Source organism: Pristis pectinata, chromosome 13, assembly GCF_009764475.1.
Source record: "Pristis pectinata isolate sPriPec2 chromosome 13, sPriPec2.1.pri, whole genome shotgun sequence".
In the NCBI taxonomy this organism is placed as follows: Eukaryota; Metazoa; Chordata; class Chondrichthyes; order Rhinopristiformes; family Pristidae; genus Pristis; species Pristis pectinata.
Window position 1 is genome coordinate 27831429 of NC_067417.1, and position 17016 is coordinate 27848444.

A 17016-nucleotide genomic window follows, 5' to 3' on the forward strand; every position below is an offset into this window, starting at 1 on the left:
TATTGTGAGCCAGGACAACATGATGGGCTGTTTTGCCTTCATTGTACTTTAAGAATAAGTAACTAAGATGTTATTTGATATGGTTCTGAATGCCCAAAGTGAAATTAAGCTTCCTCGGGCAAATTGTGAGGCTTGAGAACCATGTATAACTAAAGCTAATCAATGTTGAGTCTTTAATAAGCTTCAGCACAAATTATGTACAGATTCTAATAGTGAGAGGTACTTTGGGGAGGAGTATAGTGGAGGGGAAAATGGTGGAGTCTGCTGGTATTGGACATTAATGGATGGGCACATAACACAATGGGCAGCACCCATATGTGTCCATACCTGTCGATCTGTGGAGCAGTGCCATAATCCAAATTTAGTTGAAAATATGCACTGACAAATTTCAAAACATTTTGTAATGCACACAATATATCAGATTGAAAACCTAATGTTGAGCAATTGGAAGTTATCTCATATTTCACAATCAATCTGATTAGCTTAAATGAAATTAGTTTGAAAGAACTGAAAGCTAAGTAATCTTGCATGATTAAGTACTTGCCGTTGCACAATGGGCAGACTCATCCCTTGAGCATTCCAATATTTCACAATATCCCAGTTGCACTTGAATACTATTAACAGCCTTCTCTGCTGCTTCACCTGGTCACTTATTCCACATACTTAATTCTTCCACATGAAGTGGTTTCTAACGGATAAAGTTGGTTTTCAATAAGTGTATATCCTGAATTCTATTTAAAACACTTGCATGATTCTGATTGTCTTCAGGAAGCCAAATTTGGACAACTGATGAAAATCAATTCTAAATGGTTATGAGCAGCTAAGAATGGTGAGGAGTTCATTGCCGAAATTGCTACACCAGCATTTTCACAATTATTCACAGTCCTAGATTCAAGTTCAGGCTGGCGTGGAGACCAAAGTTGCATACAAATCAAATTTTTACAGATGGGGTTGAATAAAAGGGAAGGTCAGGCTGCATCATGGATTTGGATGACAAAAACTGTGATGGTCTTAGAACGAGATTTGTTATGAATTCTTAATCAGCCACAGCTGGCCCCATGGGGAGGTACCTTCGAAGATGCAATTGGCTTCTCTGTCACTATGTGCTTGCTTGTTGTACCCTGGAGAATGGTACTGCCCAACTGACTTAAGACTCTGAAGATCCCCAGTCACTGCAGCAATACTGAAAATACAACACGGCATCTTGGTGTGCATGTGACCAGTCACCTCTACTCATGATTGCTCACTTTGTCATGCTTTTGTACAACACCAGGTAAAGCAAAAATAATCCTGAATAATCAGCCAGGCTAAAAATGTTGACAGAGGCCCAAACTGAATATAATCTGTGCAAGCATGTGCAAAGATGGAATTTCTTCTTTTTGGGGGTGGGGGTGCGGGGGGAGGAAGAAAAATTCCTAAGATGTATGTGTTTTTGGCAACCCCAGCACTTAATGCCAATTCCTAATTGCTCTCATTGATCTTTTTGAACCACTGCAAAGGTGAAATGAAGGTACTTCCACAGTACTGTTGGATGTTTAATCCAAAATTTTGGCCAAGTGACATTCCAGGAATGACAATGCATTTCCAAGTCAGGATGATGTGGGACTTAAAGAGGAAATTGCGGGTAGTGACGTTCCCATGTGTGTGCTGCCATTGTCTAGGATGCAGGATTTAGTGGTCCTGTAAAAGAGCCTTTATTGGTTGCAATCCAGCTCAGTCCAATCTCTTGCAAGTGAGGTCTGGTTGTAGTTTTGCAAGTGCCAGCAAGAAGACGTTCAGTCTGAACTGCTGATGCAATGATTATATTCCCCCCTTTCAAGCACTTAATCCAGGGGTTTCCTCTGGGTGCTCCAGTTTCCTCCCAAATCCCAAAAGCATGTAGGTTAGTAGGTTAATTGGCCATTATAAATTGTCCCGTAATGTGTAGGTGAGTAGTAGAATCTGGGGGGAGTTGATGAGAATGTGGGGGGAAATAAAATATAGGTTTACAATTAGTGTAAAATGGGTGGTTGACAGTTAGCATGGATTTGGTGGGCCGAAGGGCCTGTTTCTGTGCATTATCTTTTTATGACTCGAATGACAGTTTGCTCCTGTGAGTAGTGATCTGTTGAGTAACTAATAAAGTTCTTCTGCGTACTGTGAGGTACAAGTAGTATGCACAGAAATTTGTGGAAACTTCTCAAACTTTATCATACCAATTATTCCTGAACCAAACAGGGGATTCATGCAATTGTAGAAAGCTTTAGCTTGTACTACAGAGTTGTTTGTTTTGAAAATAAATAATCAATGGATATAATGATTCTTTATTTAGTCACCTCATATTTCTTGCATATGAACTATAATTTACTGCATTTTTACAGTTTGCAATAGTGATACAGTACAAATTAACAGGTTTGTCAATAATCAGTTGCTGTAGTTATCTCACGTCGGACACTTATCTGTAAGCAATTGAGACAAATCACATTAAATGTACTACAAACCTGTATGTTTAATGTCAGACTTTCAAGTAATTTTGAAACACTTTGAAAACAGTCAAACTTTAACATTTTGCGTGAAATTCAAAAATATTTATCAACAATACTTGTCCATTTATAGATGCAGCAAAATAGCAGTTAATTATTAAAACAATTGCTCTTTCAACACTTTCAAAAGGAGTCAAGTGAAGTTTAAGGCTAAATATTAGTATAAACAATTACTCATTAATAAAAGAGAATAAAGAACAATAATTTTTTTACAAGGAGGAGGCAGCAGCCTTTGGTTATTTGCTGTAAAGAATATTATAATCATCAAATTGATTTTGGTCATTTTAATGACTGAAATCTCAAGGTTATTCCAGAATAAATACTTTTAGAATTCAGCAAGAAATTGCAAGCATAGAACCATTGTCATAACAGGAAAATTTATAAAACAGAAGAAATCTTACCCAGCATTTGTAAGAAAACACTGGCTTTTAATCAATAAAAATAGAAATTGCTGAAAACACACAGTAAGAAATATAGTTATCAAGTTAAGGAACTCATCAGCACCCAATCACTGTTCCAATTCATCAATATTTTTATATTAGACTTATCACCAAAAACAACCAAAAGAATTGAATGAATTTGGAAACTGACACAAAAAAAGTTCCATTATTCCCTTGTACAAGAGCTGGTTTGCAAGATAGACCAAGAGCCCTCTGTGTACATGTGAACAATGCAAATACAGTAAGGCTGTTAATCTGGCACGGTCGGAACTTTGGACTGGCAGATTTTCCAAGATATTGGATGTTATTCCAATTGGTGCTCCAATACATTTTAATTCACTTTTTTTTTAAAGATGTTACACAGCAATGTCAATTTTCTAGTGAACATGGTTAGATTAAAGATAATGTGGGAAACAGGGATCCAGTGTGTTTCATCACATTGCTGGAAACAGAATGAGGTGAGTTTCAAGGGAGTAGGGGACACAGGGCTCCAGTTCATTTAAAGGAACTGTGGGAACCAGGATCCCGGTGAGCTAAAGCAAGCATGTGAACTGGGGCCCAGGTCTGTGAAAAGCAGTGTGGGAGTCAGCACTTCAGGAGCCAGATGCCAAACCATTGGGATTTCTGAATGATCGATTAGCAGGTTATCAGAGTTTTATTGTAGTTTCCATTAAAAATTAACAGTTTAGGCTTTCAATAGTTTTAAGCATTTGACAAGTGACACTACAATACTAAGAATACATTACACATTTTAAATGTTATGCTCTAAACAGGAAGTTGAAATAAGATCATAGGGAAACTGTCACCACTTATTGTTTAAAGCCGAAATGTTTAGCCAGGAAATTTTCTGATGTGATATTCATGCAGAATATTTAGCTGGATGGCAAAAAATGTCCTCAACCAAGTTGGGAACAGTTATACACAACTGGTGTCCTTAAAGAAAATATAACTTCATGCATAATAAATTATTCTTTCTCAGTGGGGTTGATACCAGAAATTAAGCTCTCACTTTGTTTTGGAACACTTTTGGTATTAGTCTGTGCTATTTGCAATTTTCTGTGGGGAATTCCTGATTTTGAAATTTACTACAAAAGGAAAATATTTGAGGTGATTTTCCAGTACAAGTAGCTGATGAGGAAGCCCACCCACTAACAGAACATCTGGAAAGCATGCGGTCACAATTAGTGAGGTTCCCCACCATCTGCAAATACTCAGCAAACTATCCAAAACATTGGCTTAAAGTTTCAGTTCAACAGTTCTTTGCCAGAGGTATTTTCATCATGTCAATGGCTCCAAGAAATTAAACCAGTAACAAAGTAATGCAGGTGAATATTTTGTTAAATGGGTGCCTGACATTTACAGAAACTTGTTGCTAAAGTTAAGTGATCATAAATCCAGCTATTTTTTTTTTACCTGCAGAATTTCTGAATGCTCAATATAAAACTGTCACCAGTCCATATTCTGAGGCTTTAAGCACAGCTGAGGAATTTAAATCTGATTAATCAAATCATCTAGAATTAAAAAGCTGGAATAAGTAACACCTGATTTATTTAAAAAAAACTGATGTGGGACTTGGCAGCATCTGAATGTCTACAGAGTACAGTTAGAGGCCCACTAGATTAACTACTGTATGCAACCCACTAGTTCTGAATGCTGGTGAACTTCTCCCTGCTTTTTCACAGACAGAAGCCATTTGGGCCTCTATCACACCAGCTCCCAGGGGAGTAATCCCATTAGTCCCTTATCCCTTCTTATTTTCCGTGTACCCTTGCAACTTATTTTCTCTCACACATGGCCATCAACTCCTCTTTGATTCTTTTTTTCTATTAACCCACTCTAAGGGATAACTTACAGCAGCAAATTAATTTAACAGGACACCTTTGGGAAGGGAAACTGAAACACCCAGGAGAACCCCACAGGGTCACAGGGAGAGCATGCATTCTCCACATGATGAGTTCAGAATCTCCGGCACGTTTTTGGGATGTGGGAGGAAATCAAGCAGAAACCAACAGAGTCATGGAGGAAATGTGAAAACTCTGCACAAACAGCACCCACAATCAGGACTGAACTCAGATCCCTGGAGTTCATTTTACAATTGATTCAAATTTATCTGAAAACAAATTTTAAAAAATCCCAACCACCTGTGACAGATTCCATTAATGAACCTGGTTATCTGGCTAATTTTTATCAGTACACAGGAGTACAGGGAACTTACCTAGTCCTTGTATTGAATTATTAATTAATCATTAAACAACTGACAAGCACAGATTAAAATGTTTTCCATTAGTAAGTTAATGCACCAGAGACTCCCACAGATGGATATGGGGAGCAGAATAACCTACAATTAAATGTGACTACATTGCTGTTATCTTCCTAACCACAGCATGGAAAAATACTACATACCAATAAACAGTTTCACCAGTGAAATATGTGGAATTTCAAAAGTTATCCCTCTCTCAACCTCCACTGGATAATATGGTCATTTGTTCGTGTGTGTAAGCTCCAAGTAACGCCTTCCCAGATTAGTTATCTCAGCCTATCCATATAAGAGGAGTAGGCCACCAGACTCCTTAATCCAGCCTCAGCGTTCACTATCATCATGGCTGATTTGCCCCAGGTCTCAACTTCTTTTCTATGCCAGTTCCCCGTTGCCCACAATTCCTTAATTAAAAAAAATCATCCACTTCCTCTTTAAATACCCCAATGTTCCAGCTTCCACAACTCTCCAGGGTTAAGAATTCCAGAGATTCACTGTCCTCTGCAAGAAAAACAGCTCGGTGTCCTTGGCCTTCAGACAATACCATGAAGGGTAAGTTGCACAACCCCAGCAACTTGAAGCTCTAGAAGCTCACTTGAAGGGTTTACACAAGGTGACATGTTCACCGCAAGATTAACCCTATTCTAAAAAGGTAAGTGACAGAATAATAGGGTTTGGCATTGTATTACTAGACTAGTAACCAAGAGGCCTGAATTATTGATGTAAATTCAGGGCAACTAGAGCATTTGAAATTGGTTACTTAAATTATCTGGAATTAAAAAGCTAGTACAGGCCATCCCCAGGTAATGAATGGGTTGTTTTTACAGATGTCCTTAAGTTAATTTTGTCCACAAGCCAGAAAATGCACAAAATTCACTTGGTATGTTAACCATACCTCTACAGTACGTAATGAATGACATCAAAGACACACAAAACTAATAAGAAAGAACAATTACAAGAGGTAGAGAGGAAACTGGTTCTGCTGTTTGTAGGAACTAATGTATGTATGTACATTAGACTTTTGAATTTAATAATATTATGGGAGCTTGTTCCTATGTACAGGTGGCCATTATTCAGGCATTTGTAACCCAGGGACGGCCTGTATCAGTAACCATGGCCAGGCAATTGCTGGATTGTTGTAAAAATCAATTTGCTTTATTACTGCCCTTTTATAAATCTGGTCTAAATGTGAACTCTGACCTACAGGTAGACTACAAACTTCCCACTGGCGTACTCCAGAAAATAACTCAATCAAGGAAAACATCCCATTGATGGACCAAATAAACAGATGCACATTCCTGTTTTTCCCATAAATCCACTTCACAGCTTGGTTCTAGATCTTGCACTTGGCCCAGAGGAAAGTGGAGGAACTTCCATTGACCCAAATGTTTTGCAGCATGAAGTGAATTTGTTCTGCAATCTTTGACCACTGCTTTGAATCGCCTAGATCCATAAAATGAAAGAGGGGAGCACGGTCAGAAACATAACCTGCATTGGAAATATTGCTGCCACTGAAGATAGATTACAATAGCTTTTGGTCCTGATTGAGTGTAGGTTGAAGTCAGCATCAAAGCATGAGAATGTGTTGGCTACACAGTTAAATTTCTAGAAAAAAAGATATAATATTCTAATGACCATGTGGAGAGGGATTGTTTTGCAAATGAACATAGGTCTTGGCCTCAAAGTATTTAATGGGAATGTGGAACAGGACCTTTCACATTGCATCACACTTTGGTTTCGCGACAGAAGGATGGTAAACTGAGGTTCAGGTGAGATGGTAAACTGAGGTTCAGCTGCCCTCCTGAGTGACCATAAGATCCTATGATATTATTTGAACAAATGCAAGTGAGTTCCTTGAGTGGTGCATTCATCATTGTTTGTGGGACTTTGATGTGTGCGAAGTAGCTTCCAATTTTTTTACACTATTATGGTGACCGTAACTACACAACCTTGGCAGACTTGTTATTTTTTTGATTAATAACAACAGGAAAAAAAAGTCATTTATTTTTAGGCAACAACTTCCATTTTTACCAAATTCACTATTGAGGATTGCACAAAATTAAGGGCTGAGGGGATCAAGTCAATGCAGGTAAACCATTAAAACCTGTGAAAGTTCAAAATGCTGGTCAATAAACCTGCTTCATCGCTGCTATTTTAAACTTGTTTTCTGCCGAAAATGGCTGCTCAGCAACTGTTGCTGTTTACTTGCAGCCATGGTGCCTCATGATGTTGGGGTGTCTGTGTGTACTGCACAGCAGTGTGACAAGCCAATGTGTGAGGAAAGTGTAGGATGCGTTGGCGGCATTCAAGCTGCTGCTGGTTTGTCAGGACACAGGTCCTACGCAGCTCCAGGAGGAGAAGGCAAGGAGGATAAAGATGAAGAAGTGGAGGAGGAGATGGCCTTCGTCCTGGTTATCCCAGCTGCAGCCCATTTCACAATTTGGAACAACCAGAGGCAGCCGGTTCACAACCTGCCATTCATTTTTGAGAATGACCTAGGGCTTGGCCAGAAACAAATCGAGCTTCTCCTCCTTCCTCACGCATTGCCGTGTTGACCTAAGATCCAACGGAGTGCCTGCTCCTCAGGCTGTCTGCCCCATTTTGAAGGTTTCTGCCATTTACTTCTCCCATTTATTTCCATGCCAATTATTGTCGATTAAAATAATTTTCAGACTGCCTTAAAGATTTGGGTGAAAGCTACATTTGTGTATGTTTACTCATGAGAATTATAACCCATTAAGAATAAAGGTACACCTTTGGCTGTGAAATATTTTGTTATGTCCCAAGGTCACGAAAGATGCATTAACAATCAAGTTCTGTTTCCTTTCTACAAATCAGTTGAATCCCTTGAACTGACCGATGTCCCCAGTCATGTTTTCCTTTGGAAAGTGTCAACTTCCAAAGCTTTCTAATAATGCCAAGTCGTATCAGTAATAATGCCAGTCACAAGTATACATGTGGACTACAGGAAATATCATGCAGTGCACCCTAAATATGATGTTCTGATCACAGGTCTGCCATCCATTAAGGTCTGGCAACAGGAAAAGACCCAGGAACATTGGCTACAGCTGTAGATCTACAGCCACGAGTTGGTCTTTGCCTTCTGGGAGCTTCTTGGTGATCAGGAGCCAGAGGCCACACAAAAAAAAACAGGATCCCAAGGATTAGAACAATGCAAATTCCAGAAGCCCTGGAGATCTATGGAACAACCTAAAGCACCAGTCTTCTGAGGCACTCGCTACCACTGAAAACAGAACATTGAAAGCCCTCTCCCAACTCAGAGTCCTGCTCTGTGTCCCAAGGAAAACTCCAGGATCCTCTGCAGTTTTAAAAGGATAAAACAAGCAATTGTGGTCACCCTTTCATGATATTTCTGCTTGTGAGCTAAGTATTCCCAAGAGAGGGGTAAGGCACAGAATTTGGACATGCAAGAATTAAACAGAATAAAATTTCTGTAGGGATTCTCCACAGTTATGGCATTAAATCCCTACAAAAATTACAGCTTGTGAAATTTACCAAACAACCAAGCATACAGAGTGTTTCTTTATTGCCTTGAATATCTGGAAATGCGTGGACGTGGTTGTTTAAACCATCGGGAGGTTTTTTCTTTACCAGAATGCCGTTTCCATGCTCGATTTTGTCTCAGAAGATGATTACGACTTAGTGTCTTGCTCTCTGCATGTAATCTGACACGCTGCATGAAGTGCACATGATTTCTATGGAGCACACTATCATTTCCAATCAAAGATAATATGCTTCTGGGGGCATGACAAACAACTGGAACAATCCTAAAAAGGAAAAGAGACCTGAATTTAATAGGTTGCCTTGTATAAATGCTGACTACATTGGAATATTTGCTGGAACACTGTGGTAACTCCTTTCTAGAAAAGTAACATGTACTGTCTATATGTTACAATATACCCATAACTCACTGTGAAAGTTTAACTCTTGAAGCTGTAGTAAACTTAACTACAAGTTTCTGAATGACAGAACTATAATAATGGAATGGAATAACAATGTGATAGAAAATTCAGCATTTCCTTTTTAAAAAGAAAACTTTTGATAAATAATTCACCAGATTATTTCAGCTAACAGACACTTCACATATTACAGAACACTCAACTAAATAAGAGATGCATTCAAAATCTTTTCTAGGGAATCCTCCTCTTCTACTCACACGTAGTTAGTGTAAGTTATATGTGCTCAGTGGGTCCCAAACTTCTAACAAAGTCCACTGCAGAGCATACACACTGATAGACAAGAGATATGAGAAGCTCAAAGTGTTATAGTTTATTCATGAGCTTTTCCTTCTGGAACATTCTACAATTCTGTGTTGAGGCCCAGAGAACAGATAGTCACATGCCAATTTTTAAAGGGCAACAGGTAACAGATGACAGACCAAGCCTACCTTGAAGAAGTTCTCCTTTTCTACAATGGAGAAACCAAACGCATATTGGATGATAGATTTGCAGAGCACCTGCACTCAGTCCACGGGGGTGGTCCTGAGCCTCCTGTTGTATGCTACTTTAATTCTCAATCCCACTCCTATTACAATCTGTCTGTCTGGGGCCTCTTCCACTACCACAATGAGGCCCAATGTAAACAAGAGGAATCTTCTATGTGAGCACTTTGCAACCTTCGAATAAACATTGATTTTTCCAGCTTCAGATAAACTGCTCTCTCACCACTTTCCATTATCATGCTGATGTCCCTTTCTAACCCCATTTCTATAAAATGCCTTGCTAGCAGTCAGTACTCGCGCTCCTCGTCAACTGATCTGTCTTAACCCTATTTCCATATAGTCTTTTGTCTTGCATCTCATTCCTACCCACACCTCTGCTTCAAAAACTGACACCCGTCTATCCTTCCCCCAGTACTGACCTGAGACATTGACTGGTTTCTCTTTCCACAGGGGCTGTTTGACTGGCTGAGCTCTTCCGGCATTTCTGTTTTTGTTTCATATTCCAGCATCTACAGTTTCATTCTGGTGCTCCTTCCAGGAACACGGCCCCATTGGGATGAAAACAATTACCTGCAGGCACTCATTGTTCACTGTGTTAGAGTTTGTAAAGCAAAATAAAAAAAATTTGCTAGATCGGTGATCCCAAAAGTGGTTGTATTTGAACTTTTGGGTGGATGGGTTTGGGGGAGCAGGTTTAAAATCGACAGCATGTCAGAAAGCTGATGCGTCCAGCCTTGAGAGAGATGGGCTCTGAATCTCCGTCCACTGAGAACAACCTTAATGGAATCTGGGAGAGTGCATGGGTTTCCTGAGATTCCTCAAACCCATCAGCAATTCAAAGCCTTTGGATAGCGGCTGAAGTTCTAAATATGAACACAGAAACCTCTCTCCTACTTCTCTGAGTAAATAAGTGAAAGGTTTCCTCTGAAGAAGTTCTGCACAGCAGTAAGTAGAAGATAATTTCCTTTATTTAGAGAGATATTCATAAACTTTGTCATCTAGCTGCCAAATGTTGCAGTTTCTACCTACTAAATGCACTCTGCAGCACAGGGGCAGTGTTGTCTGTTATTTTGTGATATCTAGAAGAGGACGTCACCAGGCAGAGCCTCAATAACCCAACATGACTGCTCAGCAGGGGAAACAACACAGGTACAACCTGTAGGAGGGTGCACAGAGGGGCAGCTTCCTCAACACAGTCATACACCGGTGGCTGAGGGTAACCTCCAGGAGCAAAGCCTGCTCCCTGCTGGCCACACCTCACTAGTGACCAAGAACTCACCTCCCTCGTACTCAGGATCTGCCAGGCACATTTGCCAGATTTCATAGCAGCCCACAAAGATAGAGGGTACATTGGTGTTATTGTTAAGGCAACCAATTATATGAGACTGGCCATCAACAATGCCAATCAAAATAAGCAGACACTCCAGCTCTCTGTAGAGGCACGTGTCACAAGAGTAGTGTAGCGGTTAGCGTAATGCTTTACAGTGCCAGTGACCTGGGTTCAATTCTGGCCACTGTCTGTAAGGAGTTTGTACGTTCTCCCCGTGTCTGTGTGGGTTTCCTCCGGGTGCTCTGGTTTCCTCCCACATTCCAAAGATGTATGGATTAGGAACTTGTGGGCATGCTATGTTGGCGCCGGAAGCGTGGCGACACTTGCGGGCTGCCCCCAGAACACTCTACGCAAAAGATGCATTTCACTGTGTGTTTCGATGTATATGTGACTAATAAAGAAATCTATACTGTATCTTTCATTTGCCCATTGAGTTATAAACTGGCTGCTCAGAGGCAGGGGGCTCCCTCAACCGTGGCTGGTGTTACCCTTGAGGAAGGCAAGCAATGAAGCTGAGGAGTGGCGAGAACAAACCCAGCACACTATCATTTGTCAGGCTTCAAATGCACCTGTTGCCTGGACAGATCTTGCCCAGGTCTCCAGAAAGGCAGTGGTGGGCCCAAGTTCTATCACGGGAAGAGATTATCAGGTGGAAGGAGGAAAAGAATCACAAATGTTCCCAAAGACCCCTTGAAACAATGCAACATCCACCATGTCTCCTGGGAATCCCTGGCTTGTGACTGATCAAAGTGGAGAAGGAATATTCAGGATGGCACTGAGAAGCTCGAGTCCATGGAGCACACAAGAGTCCAGTGTAAGTGGGTGGACTGTGTACTTCACATCCAGAACTACCCACCCCTCTATCCTGTCATCAACTTCCTTCCCCAACCATGGAAGTGCCTGTGGTCCCCACAATTGCTTCATCAGTCATCTCAGAAGCCACACAACCAGAACAGATGCAAGCCATCCTCGATCCCAAGGGACGGTCTAAGAAGAGGAAGAAGAAGGTGTTACATCTTGTGACAGCAAAAAGGGCTGCCCCTCCAGGAGGTACAAACTGCCGAGCACACGACCTCTGTCGGAGCACTTGAGAATGTGTTGCAGAGAAAGCAAGAGGAACAGTGCATAGAACTGGCTGGTCTGCACCCAAAATGGGGTTTTCTTAGAATTCCTCAGTCCAACCACTTGAAGTGAAAATGCAAAGGCTTTTCACGACCCACTGCTGCCTCAGCCCAATAAGCATTCTGACATATAGCAACGGATGCATCGAAGAGGCACACCATACCCTACAGCAAGACTTCTCACTATTCCATGGAATTTAAAAGGTTATTTGCCAGATGCTATTCAAAACACTTCCTGACCAAAAGATGGTATTAACAATTACTATTTGTCAAAATAACAAAGTTAACACCATTCCTCTTCTTGGGACTCCTGCATGATGCAGCCCTTTAGACTTAAGTGGGGATGGAAGTCAAGTGCTCAGGACTCCACTGAGATACACTTAACTGAGATATCTTCTGTATTTTGGTTCCTAGGAGGGTCCGTCATCCATTCTGATTAGTGTGAGGGCAGATACGGCCATCTGTGCAAGGCATCAGATTCCCGTGTGGGAGACCACAGAGTGTTGTTGACTTCTATAACTATCTCCGGCTTCTTCTCAGGGTTCACCTGCAGGCTTCTTCATCCTGCTCACAGGGGAACTAATTGTACTGTGACCCTTACAGTCTCCAGCATAATATCAAACAACGTGCCATTAAAGCAAGCAGAGTCTTGGTGCATCTGGTGTTATTCTCCTCATCTGTTCTTTAGATAACCCCAGAATCCACCAAAGTTATTGGCTGCAATGTACACTTACATACTTAGTGAAATTGAGCCCCACGCATCAACAAGCCTCGAAGGCAGGGAAATCGCAAGGTATTATGTTGAGGTATTGGCTTGGTTAAAGATACTCTGATCAACAAGCTGAACTCAATTTTTGGTCTTTTAATGGCATCACTTTTCATCTACCATTTCTATCCCCATCCCTACCTCTACACCACCAAGCAGTTAACCCACCGCTCTAAATCACCCACATCCATTTTATCCTTTAATCATCCTTCCTACTCTCTCTACTAATTCCTTGTTAGGATCCAACCATTACTGATGTTCTCAGCCACTCAAGTGTGAAAAATCAAACTTGGAGCTCTCCTGATACCTATTACATACTGCTTGCACCAGGCTCCCACAGCTCAATTTAATTGTTTTGTCCAGGAAGGCTCAATTTAATTGGTTAAATTGGTAATTAGAGAAATCTGAGCAGCCCAGTTCTCTCTTTCTCCTCCCCTCCCTTACTAACCATGGTGTGGAGTCACAAAGGCTCCTCAAGTTCCAACACAAAATCAAAACCTGCCAACTCATGAATTCCATATTAGAGAAATATAGGTATTCACACTGATGCTTTATGATAGCATTCATTCAAGGAGAAAGAACTGATTGTACAGAAATAATTGGAAACAAGATAGTTTCAAACATTCATCAGGCCTGGAACTAAAAGTCAAATGTATTGTAATGCTGGATAACAAATGTTAATTTTGTCACCCTGAGGCAAAATATTTCAGGCTTTTGGTAGCAATGTCGAGTTCTTTTTCTCATTAACTTGAGGTTGCAATAAATTGCCTGCAGCAAGATCATGCTACTATCCACCGTTCTTCGTGTCTTAGAAATGGCATCTGAATATAAATACGAATGGCAATAAGGCACAAAAGCCAAAATCTGATCACAATTCCCCTAATAAAGCTTCACAATCCCTCAGCATGAAACACATATTTACTAAAAAATTATTGCGATCTTGGAAGGCAAGATTCTGTACATGTTTTTATTGTACAAAGACATCTTGCAGAATAAGGTTCTACTGTGCAAATATTTAAATCATATTGACTGAATAACAAAAGACAAATTAATGGAAATACAAGATATAAGCCCAAATTGCACTGTGCATTCAAAGGAACGGTAGGTTTGTGCTGACTCTAGATTGAGTTAAGGGTAAAAATGTGCAAGCTGCATATTATTTCCAGAAAGATCAGACCCATGTACCTAATACTCAAATCAATTGCTGGTAGGCAAGTCTAATGAACCATAAAAGGTAAATGTTAGACCAGTTTGTTTTGAACAGAGAGTGATTAATACATAAAATGAAAATAAAGAAATGGATAATAGGTTGGAGGCATAATCTCAGAAACCAAAAGCTGATGGTGCAAAATGGGTGAAGTGTCAGTGGGCGAGTGCTATGGGGAGAGTGATCCTAACCCAGTAAGTTTCAAAGAAGTAGTGGAAATGGATAAGTATAGGCAAGAAAATGTGTCTGAATTGGGGGAAGGCAGATTTCAGTGTCATCAGACAGGATCTGGCAAATGTAGACTGGGAGCAGATACTTGCAGATAAGTCTACAGTCGGGAAGTGGGAGTATTTTAAATGTGAAATAGTGAGTCTTCAGGACCAATGTGTTCCCATAATGGTGAAAGGTAAGCACAGGAAGTCCTGGGAACCCTGGACGTCAAAGGGTATTCAGGGCTTAATTAAAAAAGAAGCACATGGTAGATGAAGAGCAGTAAAAATGGGGTGGTGGGGGGGATGGGTTCAGTAAGTGCGGGAGGGGGGGTGCTTGAAAAATAAATTAGTAGGGCAAAGAGGGGCCATGAAATATCACTGGGAGACAAGATTAAGGAAATTTCCAATGCATTTCATAAATATATTAAGAACAAGAAGGTAACCAGGGAAAGATTTGGGCCTGTTGAGAACCAAAGGGCAATCTGTGGAGCCAGAGGATGTGGGCAAAGTCTTACTTTTGTATTCACTATGGAGAAAGATATTGTAGATGGAGATTTTAGTTGGGATGGTGAAATTCTAGAGCATGTTACAATTAAAAAAAGAGGAGGTATTTGATGTCTTAGTGGGCATAAGGCAGATAAATCCCCAGGGCCTGAGAGATGTATCCTTGGCAGCCATGAGATGCAAGGGAGGAGACTGCTGTAGCCCTGACACAGATTTTTAAATCTTCAGTGGCCACAGGTGAGGTGCAAGAAGACTGGAAGACAGCAATTGTGGTGCCTTCATTCAAGAAGGGAAGTGGGGATAAGCCAGGTAATTAAAGGCCAGTTAGTCTAACTTTAGGAAAATAATTGGAAAATAATTCTGAGGGACTGGATTACTTGGAAAGGCAGGGACTGATCAGGGATAATCAGGATGGATTTGTCGGTGGGAGATCCTGTCTGATTAATTGGGCTTTTTGATGAGGTGACTAAATATACTGATGATGGCAATGTGGATTATATGGACTTCAGTAAAGCCTGAAGGTCCCACATGGAAGGGTGGTCCAAAACGTTGAAGCCCATGGGATTCAAGGCAAGTTTGAAAACTGGATCCAAAATTGGCTGGGTAGTAAGAGACAGAGGCGAGGATGAAGGTCTATTCTTGTGACTGGAAGCCTGTGACCAGTGGTGCACATAAGGATGGGTGCTGGGACATCCACTATTTGTTTTATATACATTAACAACTTATACACAACTGTAAGAGCTATGATTAGTAAGTTTGCAGATAACACAAAAATTGGAAGTGTAGTTGATAGTGTGGAGGGTAGTCTTAGGCTACAGAATGATATTGATAAACTGGGAAGATGGGCAGGGAAGTGGCAGATGGAATTTAATCCTGATGAGTGTGAGGTGATGCATTTTAGGGTGTCATACAGGGTAGGGCATATACCATGTATGTTGGGACCCGAAGGAGCATTGAAGAGCAGAGGGAGGGACCTTGCTGTACAAGTCCAAAGATCCCTGAAGGTGGCAGCACAAGCAGAAAGGGTGGTGAAGAAGGCACGAGGAACGTTTGCCTTCTTTAGCTGGGCCGTGGTGTATAAGAACAGGAAGGTCTTGGTACAATTTTCAGTCCTGGTGCAAAGTCTCGACCCAAAGCACCGACTATCCCTTTGTCTCCACAGATGCTGCCTGACCCACTAAACTCCTCCAACTGTTCGTTTTTAACAACTATTGGTTGGGCCACAGCTGGGATATTGTGTGCAATTCTGCTTGTCACACCATACGAAGCAAGCACCAAGAGGGTGGTTGGAATCTGGAGGGTAGTGGAGGCAGAAACTAGTACAAAACTTAATAAGCATCTGGATGAACATCTGAATCACCAAGGCATAATAGGCCACAGACCAAGTGCCAGTAAATGGGACTCGTGTAGATAGGTACTTGACGGTCAACATACACATGGTGGGCTGAAGGGCCTATTTCTGTGCCAAATGGCTCTATAATTCTGTTGGATGCATTAATATTTTCCAGATAATTATAGTGAATTGGGAAAACCGCCTCTTTACCCCAGTTTTATACTGGGAACTCTTGCTTCACATTGGAGCTTGGGAAGGAATAAAAATGATCGAGTTGGAACGGGGGGTGAAAAGAGAAGAGACTTTTCATTGTGCTTTTAATACTTCAACAAGCCATGTGTCCATTTGTAAGGAGAGAGCAATAAATAAGCCATTTTTCACTTCAATAAATAGTTGGAATGCTGTTTTGTAAATTAAGTCATATATATCTTAGGAAGGATATTTTTAGAAATTGATACAAGACTCTTGAAATGGGCACGTTAAACTTAATCCTTTTCAGTTTCCTATTACAAACCTGAGACTCTCCAGATCCTCTTCCAACTCAGCTTCTTCTCCGCTGTCACTGTTCTTATTCCTCAGGGTATACACAGACATGCTCGGGTGCTCAATCAGTAGGTTTTCCAGTGGATCCATTTCCAGTTTCAGTGCTGGATATTGAGCTGTGATGAAGGGACACCGAGATTTACAATTTGGCAATCAAAGAAGGAAAATGTATCCTTCCATTATTGTGTTCTTTATTTTCTTATCTTTATCTACCCACTTTTAATACATTAGCTCCTACACATCTCCCTTGTGGACAACAAATGGTCAACTAAATGTCACACGAATCGGGTCTGTGAATAAAACACGATAAAACACTGGC

The 17016-nt window shown here is 40.8% G+C and overlaps 2 protein-coding genes across 7 annotated transcripts in view; one reads left to right on the plus strand and one right to left on the minus strand.

Moving 5' to 3' along the window:
- The window catches only part of zgc:162297 (uncharacterized protein LOC555865 homolog), a 51451-nt gene extending 43076 nt beyond the window's left edge, over nt 1-8375 (plus strand). Inside the window, exon 8 of one of the 3 annotated variants that reach the window (XR_007957391.1) lies at nt 8232-8348. The gene's annotated coding sequence lies outside the window, so the exon portion shown is untranslated. The other 2 variants (XR_007957390.1, XM_052028787.1) reach the window with 2 other exon arrangements.
- si:ch211-260e23.9 (uncharacterized protein LOC555795 homolog) overlaps nt 1-17016 on the minus strand; it is a 40698-nt gene that overhangs the window by 2774 nt on the left and 20908 nt on the right. For 2 of the 4 annotated variants that reach the window (XM_052028790.1, XM_052028791.1), the window contains exon 3: nt 16669-16813. In XM_052028790.1, the coding sequence (XP_051884750.1) occupies nt 16669-16813 (145 nt within the window). Of the gene's footprint in view, nt 1-2321; nt 2439-8763; nt 9008-16668; nt 16814-17016 lie in introns of those variants that run through there. The other 2 variants (XM_052028792.1, XM_052028789.1) reach the window with 2 other exon arrangements.